Source organism: Mirounga angustirostris, unplaced genomic scaffold (assembly GCF_029215605.1).
Source record: "Mirounga angustirostris isolate CCGP_5_RB_7025 unplaced genomic scaffold, mMirAng1.0.hap1 SCAF_10, whole genome shotgun sequence".
NCBI classification, from domain to species: domain Eukaryota; kingdom Metazoa; phylum Chordata; class Mammalia; order Carnivora; family Phocidae; genus Mirounga; species Mirounga angustirostris.
Window position 1 is genome coordinate 113,419,810 of NW_026991718.1, and position 15,270 is coordinate 113,435,079.

Sequence of the window (15,270 nt, forward strand, 5' to 3'; positions counted from 1 at the left end):
AGTACAAAAAAGAATTCCTTCTGGCTTAGGCTGAATGGCGTGAAGAAATTTCTCATTGTTACTCACCAAAGAGTCCTAACAAACACAAATACCAGGCAATTAGTGGCTTTGATGCTACCATATCCTAAGGCATAGAACAGGACTCTCCTTTCTCAATCCAGGACTTAGGAGGAGTCACAGAAAGGGCCCCATCTCTCTTTCCCCTCCTCTTTCCAATGGCTGCAACATATAGCTTCAGGCTCCCAAACTCACCCCTTATTCCATCTGTTTAGTGCTCTAATAGCTAGGTTCCCAGGCGTGACCACAGAAGCCTTTAGGAACCCCAAACTTCCTAAAATGCAGTACATTTCTAAGAAAATGTGATTTTAAAAAGAATCGAAGGAGCACCTGGCTGGCTCGGTTGGTAGAGCATGCAACTCTTGATCTCAGGGTTGTGGGTGAGCTCCACATTGGATGTGGAGATTACTTTAAAAAATAAAATCTTCAGAAAAATTGAAAAATAATAAAAATTGAAAAGGATTGCAGACAGACAGTAAAATTAATTCTAAAAACATACATACTGCTTCCAGAAAGATGGAGCAGACATACTTCTTCCTAATCCTTCTGCTGCTAAGTACAAAAATATCTTTCAGGAATGAAGAAGAAATCCAGACATTCTAAGATGAAGGAAGAGAATCTACTGCCAGAGTGTCTAAAGGAAGTTCTCTAAAAAGAAAGGAAAAGATAAAAGAAGGAAGTTTGGAACATTAGGAAGGAAGGAAAAAAACATAATGACATGATTACCTATGCAGAAAATCCCAAGGAAAATGCCAAAAAAACTCCTAGAACTACTGATTTCAGCAAGGTCACAGAGTACAAGATAAACATAAAAAATTTAATTATTTCTGTACAATATAGTGAACACATGAAACACCTGAACTAAAACATACAATAGCAACTACAACAGCTTAAAAAAAAAAAAGATACTAAGGTGTAAATCTAACAAAATACATATAAGATCCTTAACACAAAAACTCTGATAAATCAAAGATGATCTAAATAAAAGGGAGACATACTGTGTTCCAAAAAACAAACAAAAAACATATATACATATGACCTTACCCCCTCCACCAGCACTAGCTGGGTACAACCCACAGAGGCCATGTTGGCTTTTGTTGCTTCTTCTCGAAAGACAGTAATAAGTTCCTCCAAACGCCTTAATTTTACCTCTTCTGGGACATCATCTTTCAGCCTGTGATATGCCCGGGTCTTCTATTAAAAAAAAAAGAGACAGAGGTCACCAAAGACTCGTAGAACCCCCTTCCCTCCTTTTTTTTAGATTTATTTATTTTAGGGGCACCAGGGTGGCTCAGTCAGTTAGGTGTCTGCCTTCAGCTCGGGTCATGATCCCAGGGTCCTGGGACTGAGCCCCATGTCAGGGCTGCTTCTCCCTCTCCCTCTGCTGCTCCCCCTGCTTGTGTTCTCTCTCTCTGTCAAATAAATAAAATCTTTAAAATAAAAAAAATTTATTTAGAGAGAGGGGAGAGAGTACGCCTGCACTGCATGCTAACAAGTTAGGGAATGGGCAGAGGAAGATGGGGATAGAGAATCCTCAAGCAGACTCCCCTCTGAGCAGGGAGCCTGACAAGGGGCTGGATCCCAGGATCCTGAGATCATGACCTGAGCTGAAATCAAGAGTTGGATGCTTAACTGCCTAAGCCACCCAGGTGCCCCCACCGCATAGAATCCATTCTTAAGGTACAGACGGGGACCAGGTTCATTCCACCTCCAAGTTACAGACATACGTACAGGAACCCAAGCCATGCCAGAAGGGTTCTCTAGCTCTAGGAGCATTCTAAAAGAAAAAGGTAACTATGCAGTCAAGTCGCATTTTTACAAGGGTTAAATTCTAAATTTAGCACATGAAAATCGACTCAAAATGGTTCTTGATATATTTATAGGATACAAATGTAACCTTTATACAAATGTAACACACTAAATAACTCATTAGCAGCATATTTATAAGACACAAAGTGCAAAGCAGCCTAAATGTTTATCAATAGGTTATCACTAATACAAATTATGCTTTATCTATACAACAGAATATTATACCAGTGAAACAAGAATGCGTAACTCCGTATGTACTGATATGATTGCTCTCCAAAACATACTCTTAACAGAAATAAGATATAGATCAACATGTACAACAATTTTGGTGTAAAAAGAATAAATAAAAATAGGTTTATAAATACATGAAATATCTCTGGAAGTTTACAGAAGAAATTCCTAAGAGTGATTACCTTCAAGGAAGAAACTGAAAAACCAGGCAACCTGGGAAGAAGGAAGAACAAGTACTTCTCATTGCACACTATTTTGAACTTCTGAATTTTATATAATAAGCTCATATTACCCAGTCCAAAAAAATTTTTTAAAGAAAATTTATCCTTGAAAAGCCTTTTAAATTGTTCAAAACTATGGACAGGGTGCATACATGTACGTGTTGTGTGTATATAAACACATTTTTTAAAAGATTTTATTTATTTATTTTTGCGAGAGAAAGAGGAAGAGCGAGCACGAGCAGGGGGAAGGGCAGAGGGAGAAGCAGACTCCCTGCTGAGTAGGGAGCCGGATATTGGACTCAATCCCAGGACCCCAGGATCATGATCTGAGCCAAAGGTAGACACCCAACTGACTGAGCCACCCAGGCACCCAACACATTTTTTTTTAAGTTTTCTATATACAAGCTTATAACACAGTTGAAGAACCACTGAGCTAGATATAAGTACGGAATAACAGGAAAACCTACATACCAAAGTGTGGTCGTCCAATCGGCCTTTGAGAGAACTAGCAAATAGCGAATGGGTTTACTCTATTTTGTCTTCTTATTAACAAAAACTTGTCTCTATTGTGTTTACCATTACCAAGCACTATTCTCATTTCAAAGGTGGAGAGACCAAGGACCTTTCTCAAGATCACATAGTAAGAATGGCAGAATTTGAATGCTTGTTCTCATCCACTAGACTACTTAAGTCTCTGTAACCTTAATCCTAACCTAGAAATTAGATCCCTAAGTGAACACTCATATTCAATGCCCATGATGCTGCCACCACACACTGTAAACCCATATCCCAATTCTAGCATTATAAAGAATTTCTCTTGCATATTTGTGATGTGGAAAAGAAGCAGTAGATTTGGAACTTGAATCTACTCTGAAGCTTCATTCCTGAAATAATTCTGTAACAGACATAAACATACACAATGGCCCACTTACACTGCCTACAGAACACTAGACAGTGGGCTCTAAAAGACATGAATTAGCTTCGTTGACGGCAGCTGAGTGATGGTGGTGGCTAAGGTCATGGGATCCTTCATTCATTAAACAGCTTTCCTGAGCCTCCTGGCCACAGATCCTCTTCAGCCTCCAGCCCAAACACAAGTAAGGCCCCAACTGAGGTGACTGGAGAGATGAGAAATGACCTGTGCAAATTCATCCTTACCATCGAGAAAATAGCAGAGAACTATCCCCTCTCTGCAGGAAATACACACTACTCTCCCTTTCCTTTCTCATCTCCTTCTGCTTTATTTTCCTGGGAATCTGTGTACAGGAGAAACTCTATAGTGGCTATCAGTAGATTCAGTTGGCCTAAAAAAATGAAAACTAAAATAGCTTAGGATAGCTAGGAGGACAAGGTGCATCTGTGAAACAATTCACATCTGTAGGTCAAAAAGTCCTGCATGATTTTAGCTTTCTTATAAGGAGAGTAGCATCCTTACCTCCACATTCAAATTCTAAACAATCTAAAGATAATTTAAAATATTTTAATGAAAATAAATATTGTCACAAGCAATCCATTTTCATCTCAAATCAATGAATTGCATAAAATAGTAGACAAGTTGATTAAAATAAAAATAAAGAAATGAGTGGTAAGATCCCCGTGGCTTCTCAAAGACTGCCCTGCTGCCACTTTCTTTTCCTGCCAGTTGTCTACAACCAGAAACCAGTCAGGAATTCTGTCAGTGTCAGCACAGAAGTAGCTTTTCCTCCATCCCAGGGCTTACCTGTCTCATACTGTAAGCAAAAAGAAAGCCCATGTTGTACTGAACTTCCCGAAGCAAAGACACTGTCTGGAGGTGATCTTCCTCCGTCTCACCACAAAAGCCAGCAATGAAATCGCTGCTGAGGCTCACTCCTGCAACGCATGACAAAGGACAGCATGTCACTGCTGCTTACCTTCAAGAGAGGCCTTTGGCACTAGTGGGCTACAGAGGGCAGAGTAGCAATTGTAAACCTTTCCTGGAGCTGTTCAGCTCATGTGCAAGGGAAACAAAATAGTCATTATAGAGCAAGATGGGATAGGCTTGCTTATCCAGAATATTCCCATGCCAGTTCTCATACTTCGGGGTGCCTGAGTGGCTCAGTTGGTTAAGCGTCCAACTCTTGGTTTCGGCTTAGGTCATGATCTCAGGATCATGAGGTCGAGCCCCGTGTGGGGCTCCATGCTCAGCACAGAGTCTGCTTCTCTCCCTCTGGTTCCTCTCCTCGTATGCATGCACATCCCCCCCTTAAATAAATAAATAAATCTCTTATAAAATTTTTTAAATAAAATCTTTAGGGCGCCTGGGTGGCTCAGTTGGTTAAGCGACTGCCTTCGGCTCAGGTCATGATCCTGGAGTCCTGGGATCGAGTCCTGCATCGGGCTCCCTGCTCGGCAGGGAGTCTGCTTCTCCCTCTGGCCCTCCTCCCTCTCATGCTCTCTGTCTCTCATTCTCTCTCTCTCAAATAAATAAATAAAAAATCTTTAAAAAAAAAAAAAATCTTTAAAAAAACATACTTTTTTTTTTTTTCTTAAAGATTTTCTTTATTTATTTGACAGAGAGAGACACAGCAAGAGAGGGAACACAAGCAGGAGGAGTGGGAGAGGGAGAAGCAGGCTCCCCGCCAAGCAGGGAGCCCAATGCGGGGCTCCATCCCAGGACCCTGGGATCATGACCCGAGCCGAAGGCAGACGCTTAACGAATGAGCCACCCAGAAGCCCCTAAAAAACATACTTTTGAAGTCAATTTCACATAATGTTTAAGACTATAGGAAAAAAAACTATTGGTCACTAAATACTAAGTGCTATGCTTTCCCATCTATTTAATTTAATCTATGTAATTATCCCAACAATCCAATGAGGTACTACCAACTCTATTTTATATATACATATATATATATATTTTAAAGTAAACTCTATGCCACACATGGGGCCTGAACTCACAATCCTGAGATCAAGAATCCCATGCTCTACTGACTGAGCCAGCCAAGCACCCCTTATTAACTCTATTTTATAAATGAGGAAACTGCAGCCCAGAAAACTTCCACACTATCCTGCCAATCCAAAATGAAACTATTTATGCATAATGCAAGTTACAATAATTAGAAATTTGGAAACAAATGTAGACATTGTCAACCAAATCTAAATTAAAAGACTACAAAGTAATTTTATTAGGAGGAAGAGAAAAGAGAAAAAAGATTAAGAGTTAAGATAATAGGAAAGGAATTACCTCTAAGTACACATTTTTAAAGATATCAATTGCCCCCAAATCAGAACTAATTTAGACCAAACTAACTTTGCCAGCTAGTAAGAAAGAACAAGGTCTGTCCCATATGTTCAGAAACACAAAGACTATAGAAAACAAATCTCTTTCACCCTGAGGTCACAAGCTGATCCATATCTTTGTGTATATCTAGCAAGACCAAGACATTACAAAACCAAAAAGGAGTAAAATGAGAGAAAGAGAAAAATGAAAAGGAGCAAAAGCAGCATGAAGGGTGTCATAAGATAGTGTCATAGGCGTTGCCTGTATCTGACAAAAATGGTGTGGTCACTGGTAGAGTGATGTGCTCAACAGAATATTTCTTAAATGTACCTGGGATAGATTCTCTGATATGATGAATTAACTCCACATAAGCTTCTCTTGAATATCTGCGATAAAGAACAAAAAGAAAAGGCTCAGATGAACCAATCTTCTTTAAATGAATGCTACAAAAAGATAACACTATGAATTACCACATATAACCACTTCTCATCCACACAAGACAGTACAAAAGTAGGTTAAAGTACCCAAAAGAGCCCTTTTGATCCAAATCCTGTAGGGTAACCTAATCTACAGCCCATGAATCTTTAGTTCAAGAACATACATTATTTTAAATAGCCTTTTTATTTTTTATTTTTTTATTTATTTTTTTATTTTTTTTAAGATTTTATTTATTTATTTGACAGAGAGAGACACAGCGAGAGAAGGAACACAAGCAGGGGGAGTGGGAGAGGGAGAAGCAGGCTTCCCGCGGAGCAGGGAGCCCGATGCGGGACTCGATCCCAGGACCCTGGAATCATGACCTAAGCTGAAGGCAGAAGCTTAACGACTGAGCCACCCAGGTGCCCCTTAAATAGCCTTTTTAAAAAATAAGTAGGGGGCACCTGAGTGGCACAGTAGGTTAAGTGACAGATAGCTCAGGTTCTGATCTGTGTCATGAGATCAAGCCCCGTGTCAGGCTCCACGCTCAAGAAGGAGTCTGCTTGAGATTCTCTCTCCCTCTCCCTCTGCCCCTCCCATTCGTGCTCTCTCTCTCAAATAAATAAATCTTAAAAAAATAGTAAGTAAAGGGCGCCTGGGTGGCTCAGTTGGTTAAGCGACTGCCTTCGGCTCAGGTCATGATCCTGGAGTCCCTGGATCGAGTCCCGCATCGGGCTCTCTGCTCAGCGGGGAGTCTGCTTCTCCCTCTGACCCTCCCCCCTCTCATGTACTCGCTCTCATTCTCTCTCTCAAATAAATAAAATCTTAAAAAAAAAAATAGTAAGTAAATAGCCTTTTTATTTCATAAGTGAGGACAGTTAAACACTTAGGATTGCCAATGTGGAAAACAAGGCAAGGCACTAGTTCCATACAGCTTGCCATTTGTCACTTTACCCTTTCAGTTTTACCTCTGCAATACATATTACTCCCAAAGTAAGTGAACACACAGAGGTATGTTTAAATTCCAAGACTTAAAAAGCTTTAATGTTGGGCACCTGAGTGGCTCAGTTGATTGGGCAACTGCCTTCGGCTCAGGTCATGATCCTGGAGTCCCTGGATCGAGTCGCATCGGGCTCCCTGCTCAGCGGGGAGCCTGCTTCTCCCTCTGACCCTCCCCCCTCTCATGTGCTCTCTCTCTCTCATTCTCTCTGTCTCAAATAAATAAATAAAAGCTTTAATGTTAAAAGCTACAGGATTCCAATTTTAAAAAGAATGTGCCACACAGTAGGTGCTTCATAAAAAACATGCTAGGGGGCCTGGGCGGCTTAGTCAGTTGAGCATCTGACTTGGTTTTGGCTCAGGCTGTGATCTCAGGGTCATGAGATCAAGCCCCACATCAGGCTCTGCACTCAGTGTGGAGTCTGCTTAAGACTCTCTGCCCCCTCCACACATGCCCTCTCTCTCTCTCTCTAAAATAAATAAATCTTAAAAAGAAATGCTAAACAAATGACATGAGTGATTCAGTCCTTAGTCTACACTTCTGGAGTAAACAGAAGCAAGTTATTATGTCCATGAGTTTACTCATGTAACAAATTTATTGAGCAGCTCCTATGTGCCACACACTATACTAGGTTTTTAAACATTGTGTGGTCCTTAAGAAAACATGGAAAGGTACATGATGCCCCCTCCCCAAGCAAGTCTGACCCCCTCCGCATAGCCTCCAATACACGGCTGCTTCCACTCTGGGCTGGTAGGTGGATCTGCTTACAGATGTTGTCTCTCTCATGAATCAGCTGTAGAACCTGATCAGATAGAACACATTAAAGGTCATCAAAGTCTCACCAAAGAATCCTGCAGAAAGGAATACCAACCCCACTGTTTCTCTACCAAGGTTAATTTTCAAGTAATTAACAGGCTGATTACCCAAATCCTTTACTTTTACTCAAGCCATGTTATCTGTCCCAGACATTTCACTTGCTGGCATCTCTGCTTTCAAAAAGTGAAAAAAGCAAGCAGAGGTCAAATTCAAGCCATGCGCTGACACAGACAAAAAAGGAAAAATGGTATTTGGTTCATCTAACTTCCAAATGAGCCACTTTAAAAGACACCATCATGGGGCGCCTGGGTGGCTCAGTTGGTTAAGCGACTGCCTTCAGCTCAGGTCATGATCCTGGAGTCCCAGGATCGAGTTCTGCATCGGGCTCCCTGCTCGGCGGGGAGTCTGCTTCTCCTTCTGACCCTCCCCCCCTCACGCTCTCTCTCTCAAATTAATAAATAAAATCTTTAAAAATAAATAAATAAGTAAAAAATAAAAGACACCATCAAGGGGTGCCTGGGTGGCTCAGTCAGTTAAGTATCTGCCTTCGGCTCAGGTCATTATCCCAAGGTCCTGGGATCAAGCCCCATGTCCGGCTCCCTGCTGAGCAGGGATCCTGCTTCTCCCTCTCGCTATCTCTCTCTCAAATAAATAAAATCTTATTAAAAATTAAAAAATAAAAGACACCATCAAGAAACTGGAACTAGGTGGGGCACCTGGCTGGCCCAGCTGGTGGAGCGTGCAACTCCGGATCTCAGGGTTGTGTTGGAGCCCCACACTGGGTGTGAGATTACTTAAAAATAAAATCCTTGGGCACCTGGGTGGCTCAGTTGGTTAGGCGACTGCCTTCAGCTCAGGTCATGATCCTGGAGTCCCGGGATCGAGTCCCGCATCGGGCTCCCTGCTCAGCAGGGAGTCTGCTTCTCCCTCTCCCGCTACCCCCTCTTGTGCTCTTTCTCTCTCTCACTCTCTCTCTCAAATAAATAAATAAAATCTTTAAAAAAATAAAGTAAAAAAAAAAATAAATAAATAAAAAAATAAAGTAAAATAAAATAAAATCCTTAAGGGGCACCTGGGTGGCTCAATCAGTTAAGTGCCCAACTCTTGATTTTGGCTCAGGTAATGGTCTCAGGGTCCTGGAGTAAAGCCCTGCACTCATCAGGGAGTCTGCCTGAGAGTCTTTCTCTCCCTCTCCCTCTATCCCTCCCCCTGCCCCTCACTTGCACGCTCTAAAATAAATAAATCTTTAAAAAATAAAATATTTAAAATAAAGAAACTAGAACTAAGAAAAAATATTTGAAAAAATATACTGACAAAGGATTTATATCAAGAATACATAAAGAGGGCGCCTGGGTGGCTCAGTTGGTTAAGCGACTGCCTTCGGCTCAGGTCATGATCCCAGAGTCCTGGGATCGAGTCCCGCATCAGGCTCCCTGCTCAGCGAGGAGCCTGCTTCTCCCTCTGACCCTCCCCCCTCTCATGTACTCTCTCTCTCTCTCATTCTCGATCTCTCAAATAAATAAATCTTTAAAAAAAAAAAAAAAAAAAAGAATACATAAAGAACTTTTACAACTCAATAAGAATATAATCCAGTGGCAAAAAGGTAGGAGTGGGTCCAAAAGACAGCTATTTCACCAAAACAAAAAACTCAAAAAAAAAAGGTTTCACATGTGGGCTATACATTCCATGCATTGCTAAGGCACTTTGATAAGTACCTTCCATACATTATACCTATTTCCCAACAACCTAAAGCAGGAAGTTATTATTAATCCCTTTTTATAGATGAAGATGACAATCTGACCTTGATGCCCTTGAAGACAAAATTTTTTTAAATATATCAGTCCCATCTTTGCCCCACCTTGGTGGACTTTAAATCTTTGGTGGAATTAAAGGGCAATACAGCAATACACAAGATCCCCTGAACAAGATTCAAGGACTGCTGCCTCCCACTGGGTCCAGCCTTTGGCATACTTAAGGATACTGGTAACAGCCTGGCACAGTTCACTGTCGATACTCACCTCATCAGGAAAGTCTTTGGGGTGGGGAGAGGTGAAACGGATCCTCATTTCAGGATCTACTCTGGAGACCCGATCCAGAAGGTGAGCAAAACGAAGGCCCCCTTGCTTGGGTTTATAGTTGGTAGAAAAGCCACGGCTCAGGTTAGTAGACACTGCATTGTTGAACTGGACTTCTGAACTGTCCCGAAAACTATTAACATTCTGACCAAGAAGTGTCACTTCTTTCAGCCCCTAAGAAAGGGAAAATAAATACATCGGAAGCAAATCAAAGTTTTTTTGGTAGTTTCATGCCAAATCACTAACTGAAATTAGTTGAATCTACCAAGAGCCATCCATAAATGTATTCTATTCTGTATTTAACCAATAATTTCACATTTGGTCATCTTGTCTGAAGAACTGAACTTCAGAATTTTTAAAACCTTAAATAAAAATTATCTTCAAAGCATTTTTAAAGTAGCAAAAACCTGGACATAAATTCAATGTTTAATAATAATGGTTAATTTATAACACCATAAATCAAATTATGACAGCATTCTGTGAATTGAATATTATATAATCATTGCCTATGAAATATTCTTCCCAAAATATTTAGCCTAATTTGAATCAAGCTTTTATACCTAACTTCCAGTTTACCAGAATTCAGAGGAATATTTTATATGACAACATGAAGAAGCAATCAGACAAATCCAGACGTATCTGAGCTCTTCAAAAACTTAATGTGTCATTTAAAGAAAACAACAAAAAAGTGAAAGGGCTGTTTTAAATTAAGAGGAATTGAAGAAATATAAAAACCAAGTAAAACCACAAATCTTCTTTTTTTTTAAAGATTTTTTAAAGATTATTTGATAGAGACACAGCGAGAGAGGGAACACAAGCAGGGGGAGTGGGAGAGGGAGAAGCAGGCTTCCTGCGGAGCAGGGAGCCCGATGTGGGGCTCGATCCCAGGACCCTGGATCATGACCTGAGCCAAAGGCAGACGCTTAACAACTGAGCCACCGAGGCGCCCCAAAACCACAAATCTTGATTGGACCTTGGTTTGAAAATAAAAAAAGCAATACAGTATTTTTGGACAGGGGTGCCTGGGTGGTTCAGTCAGTTAAGCATCTGCCTTCAGCTCAGGTCATGATCCTGAAGTCCCAGGATTAAGCCCCATGGAGATCTCCATGCTCAGTGGGTACTCTGCTTCTCCCTCTCCCTCTGCTCCTCCCCGTTTTCTTTCTCTATCTCTCTCACTCTCTCTCAAATAAATAAATAAAATCTTTAAAAAAAAAAAACAAGGTATTTTGGACAACGAAGAAATTTTGAGGAGCACCTAGCTGGCTCAGTTGGTACAGCCTGGGACTCTTGGATCGTGAGACCAAGCCACATGTTGGGTGTAGAGATTACTTTAAAATAAATAAATAAATAAATACATACATACATACATACATAAATAAATAAATAAATAAGACATTTGGGAGCACCTGGGTGGCTCAGTTGGTTAAGCATCTGCCTTCAGCTCAGGTCATGATCCCAGAGTCCTGGGATTGAGCCCCAAGTTGGGCTCCCTGCTCAGTGGGGAGTCTGCTTCTCCATCTCCCTCTGCCTATCGCTCCCCCTGCTTGTGCTCCCTCTCTCTCTCTCTCTGTCAAATAACTAAATAAAATCTTTAAAATAAATAAATAAATAAATAAAACAATAAACAGAATGTCTCTATCCTGAAGAGTAAGTTCTGGTACTGTGAGGGAGTTGGAAGGGAAGAAGGAGACAACTTGAGACCAGGAAGCACTTGGAGAGGTAGGGTATGGAGAATACCTCACAGTGCCTGTGAGCAGCCAGAGACCAAATCAGGGAACTGAGAATTGGGGAATGGGAGATGAGAAGAGAGCACTGCCAGAGTGTAAGAACAGAGACAAACTGCTGACTGAAAACTAGAGCAGGGGCTAGCTCCCACAGTTCCTGAGCCAAGCAAGTAAGGCAACAGGGAGACTCTAGTGGAAGAAAAGCTCCATTTTCCCATCTACAGTCCTCCTCTTCAGGGCTAGAAGATCCAGGCCTAGAGTTAGCGGGGACCAGCTCCCAAAAGGAAGAAAACAGTTATCTCCCCTCTGGCCTCTGACGGGATTCACTACCCTCATTTATTCTCTGTCCCTCAACTAGTAAGCTGGCTCCGTAATAAAAATGAGGAAGATATTTGGGAAGTTCCCCTATAATGGACAAATAAATCATTCTCTGAAAATTTACTATGTGCCAGGTAGTTTAAAAACATTTAGGGGCAGGGCACCTGGGTGGCTCAATCAGTTCAGGGGCCTACTCCTGATTTTGGCTCATGATTTCAGGGTCTTGCGATCAAGCCCTCCGGTGGGCTCCACACTCAGTGGGGAGTCTGCTTGAGATTCTCTCCCTTCCCCTCTTCCTCTGCCCCTTTCCTCCCCAATTCTCTCTCTCTCAAATAAATAATCTTTTTTTTTTTAAAAAAGATTTTATTTATTTATTTGACAGAAAGAGACACAGTGAGAGAGGGAACACAAGCAGAGGGAGTGGGGGAGGGAGAAGCAGGCTTCCCGTAAAGCAGGGAGCCCAATGCAGGGCTCAATCCCAGGACCCTGGGATCATGACCTGAGCCGAAGGCAGATGCTTAACCAACTGAGCCACCCAGGCGCCCCAATAAATAAATAAATCTTCAAAAAAAAATTTAGAGGCACCTGGGTGGCTCAGTCGGTTGAGTGTCTGATCTTGGTTTCAGCTCAGGTCATGATCTCTGGGTTGTGAGATCAAGCCCCATGTCACACTCTGTGCTTAGCACAGAGCCTGCTTGTGACTCTTTCTCCCTCTCCCTCTGTTCCTCCCCCTCTTCACGAATGCGCTCTCTCTAAAAATAAAGAAATCTTTAGGAAAAAATAAACTTAAACTACACAGGCACCTGGCCAACTCAGTTGGTAGAGCATGTGACTTGATCTCAGGGTTGTGAGTTCAAGCCCCACAATGGGTGTGGAGATTTCTTAAAAAAAAAAAAAGAAAGAAAAAAAGAAAAAAAAACATTTAAACTACAACAATCTTTCCAATAGCCCATCAAGGAAGTTACTATTTTATCTTCTTTTCATAGATTGGGAAATTGTTTCAAAGATGATAGTTAAGTGACCAGGGCACCAAACCAGAGAATGCTGCAGCCAGAATTCATACTTAATCATCTGATTCTAAACTCATGCTCTCTCCATTCCACTGTGCTGCCTCCTAAGCAAACTTCACATGGATCTGCCTATAATTTATAAGCAGCAAATCAAAGATATTCACCCAGGTATTTCTTTCTGGCCAGGTATGGGTTCTAAACTTAATACAGCTCAGAGATAGCACAGGCAGGAAAACAAGAAAGGTTCTCCTCATCCTCCTAAAACCATGCTTAGAAGACAAAGGCCTGGAGAACTTTTCACCTGCTCTGAAAGCTTCCTCACTTCCTCTAGAATGGAAGCAACAGGGCGACTCCTCTCCCGGCCACGTGTGAAAGGAACAATGCAGTAGCTGCACATATTGTCACAGCCTCGCATGATAGACCTGGGGAGAAAAGCACCAAAACTTGGTAACAGGACTAACAGGAGTAGGATGCCTTGCTCCCACCCAAGGAGGAGGTCATAGCTCCCTCGGCATTATCCTTTGGCTCTGAATCCTCTTGGCACCATACTCACACTGGACCAATCTGAGACATTTTTAAGGCAAACATTTTTTATTTTTAAAAACTAGTATTTAATCACAGGATAGAAACCACATTGTAATTGGTGGATATAGCAGTTACCCTGAGGGAGCAAACTGGCGAGGGAATGGGGTGCCTTTATATATACGCCATATATATAAAATATAAATATTTTGTTTGAACGTTTTATATCTAGACCAGAAAAAAATAAATATCATAAAATGTGTATAATGAATAGAAACCTCAGGTTTAAGACAGAGGGTTCCACATTTCTCACTCATTCCTGATCCAATTATTATGGTATCTAAGTGAAATCACTCTCTTCCATTTGCATCCTGTATATGAAAGCCTCAAATTATCAATGGAGTATGGGATAGCCGTTAAAATGACAGGTTGGCAAACTTTCCATAAAAAACCAGAGAGAAAATATTTTAGGCTTTGCAGACCATACAGTCCCTGTCACAACTACTCAATTTTGCTATTGTAGTACCAAATGCAGCCACAGATTATATATAAACAAATGGGCATGGCTGTATTTCAACAGAACTTTATTTACAAAAAACATGCTCTAACTTTTTTTTGCCAATTTGCCAACCTCTGTTATTGAAAATTTAATAACCTAAGAAATGTTCACCATTTAAAATAAGGTCATAAAACCAAATAAATTGGGAAGCCTGGGTGGCATAGTCAGGTGTCTGACTCTTGGTTTCAGCCCAGGTCGTGATCTCAAGGTCCTGGGATCAAGCCCCAGTCAGGCTCTGAGCTCCACGTGGAGTCTGCTTGGGATTCTCTCTCCCGTCTCCCTCCACCCCTCCCTGGTATTCTCTCTCTCCCTCTCTCTCTCTCTAAAAAGAGTAAGTAGGGGCGCCTGGGTAGCCCAGCTGGTTAAGCGTCTGCCTTCAGAGTCCTGGGATCATGACCTGACCCGAAGGCAGACGCTTAACCAACTGGGCCACCCAGGTGTCCCTGCCTTTAACATTATTTTATTTATTTGTTTTTATTTTTTTTATTTTTTTATTCTTATGTTAATCCCCATACATTACATCATTAGTTTTAGATGAAGTGTTCCATGATTCATTGTTTGTGCATAACACCCAGTGCTCCATGCAGAATGTGCCCTCCTCAATACCCACCACCAGGCTAACCCATCCTCCCACCCCCCTCCCCTCTTAACATTATTTTAAAAGTGAGAAAGAATGAGCGCCTGGATGGCACAGTCTGTTGGGCATCTAATTCTTGGTTTCAGCTCAGGTTGTGATCTCAGGGTTGTGACATCAAGCCCTTATCGGGCTCAGCCCGGAGTCTGCTTGAGACTCTCTCCCCCTGTCCCTCTCCACCCCCAGCGCCCACCCACCCCCAGCTCATTCATGTGCGCGTTCTCTCTACAGCTCCCCCCAATATAAATAAATAAAAGTGAGAAAGGAGAAATTCACTCCTTGTCTCTTGGGCAGTGTCTCACACAAAGGCAGAAGTAGCACTGGGGCTTGTCTGGACTGGCATGACGTCGGCATAGGTCTCATCCAGAGAGAGCAGCACATTGGCAGCTTGTTGGCCTGACTCAGCAACAGCCAGCAGTCGAGGAAGGTCCCGATAGGCATCTGGACCGGCCAAAATATCCACCATTTTCTCCCTGTTGAGAATCTCCTCCTTTAATCTCTCAGCCATGCAGCCTGGGAGGGGAAAAAAAAAGGCACCTGTTCCCAAATTCATCTGGTCTCATGGCTACTTCTCAGTACACATTACCTCTAGCTAAGGTCAGAGACAAGGGCACAGAAACCTCGCTAAGAGTTTAG

General features: G+C 41.8%; 1 protein-coding gene across 4 annotated transcripts in view; it reads right to left on the bottom strand.

Moving 5' to 3' along the window:
- CDK5RAP1 (CDK5 regulatory subunit associated protein 1) overlaps positions 1-15,270 on the bottom strand; it is a 110,519-nt gene that overhangs the window by 83,344 nt on the left and 11,905 nt on the right. For all 4 annotated transcript variants that reach the window (XM_064573015.1, XM_064573016.1, XM_054510049.2 and 1 more), the window contains 7 exons: positions 14,937-15,147; positions 13,221-13,341; positions 9,811-10,041; positions 7,681-7,778; positions 5,890-5,945; positions 4,039-4,169; positions 1,102-1,251 (listed from right to left, as the gene is read on the bottom strand). In XM_064573015.1, coding sequence (XP_064429085.1) covers positions 1,102-1,251; positions 4,039-4,169; positions 5,890-5,945; positions 7,681-7,778; positions 9,811-10,041; positions 13,221-13,341; positions 14,937-15,147 — 998 coding nt within the window. The remainder of the gene's footprint in view (positions 1-1,101; positions 1,252-4,038; positions 4,170-5,889; positions 5,946-7,680; positions 7,779-9,810; positions 10,042-13,220; positions 13,342-14,936; positions 15,148-15,270) is intronic.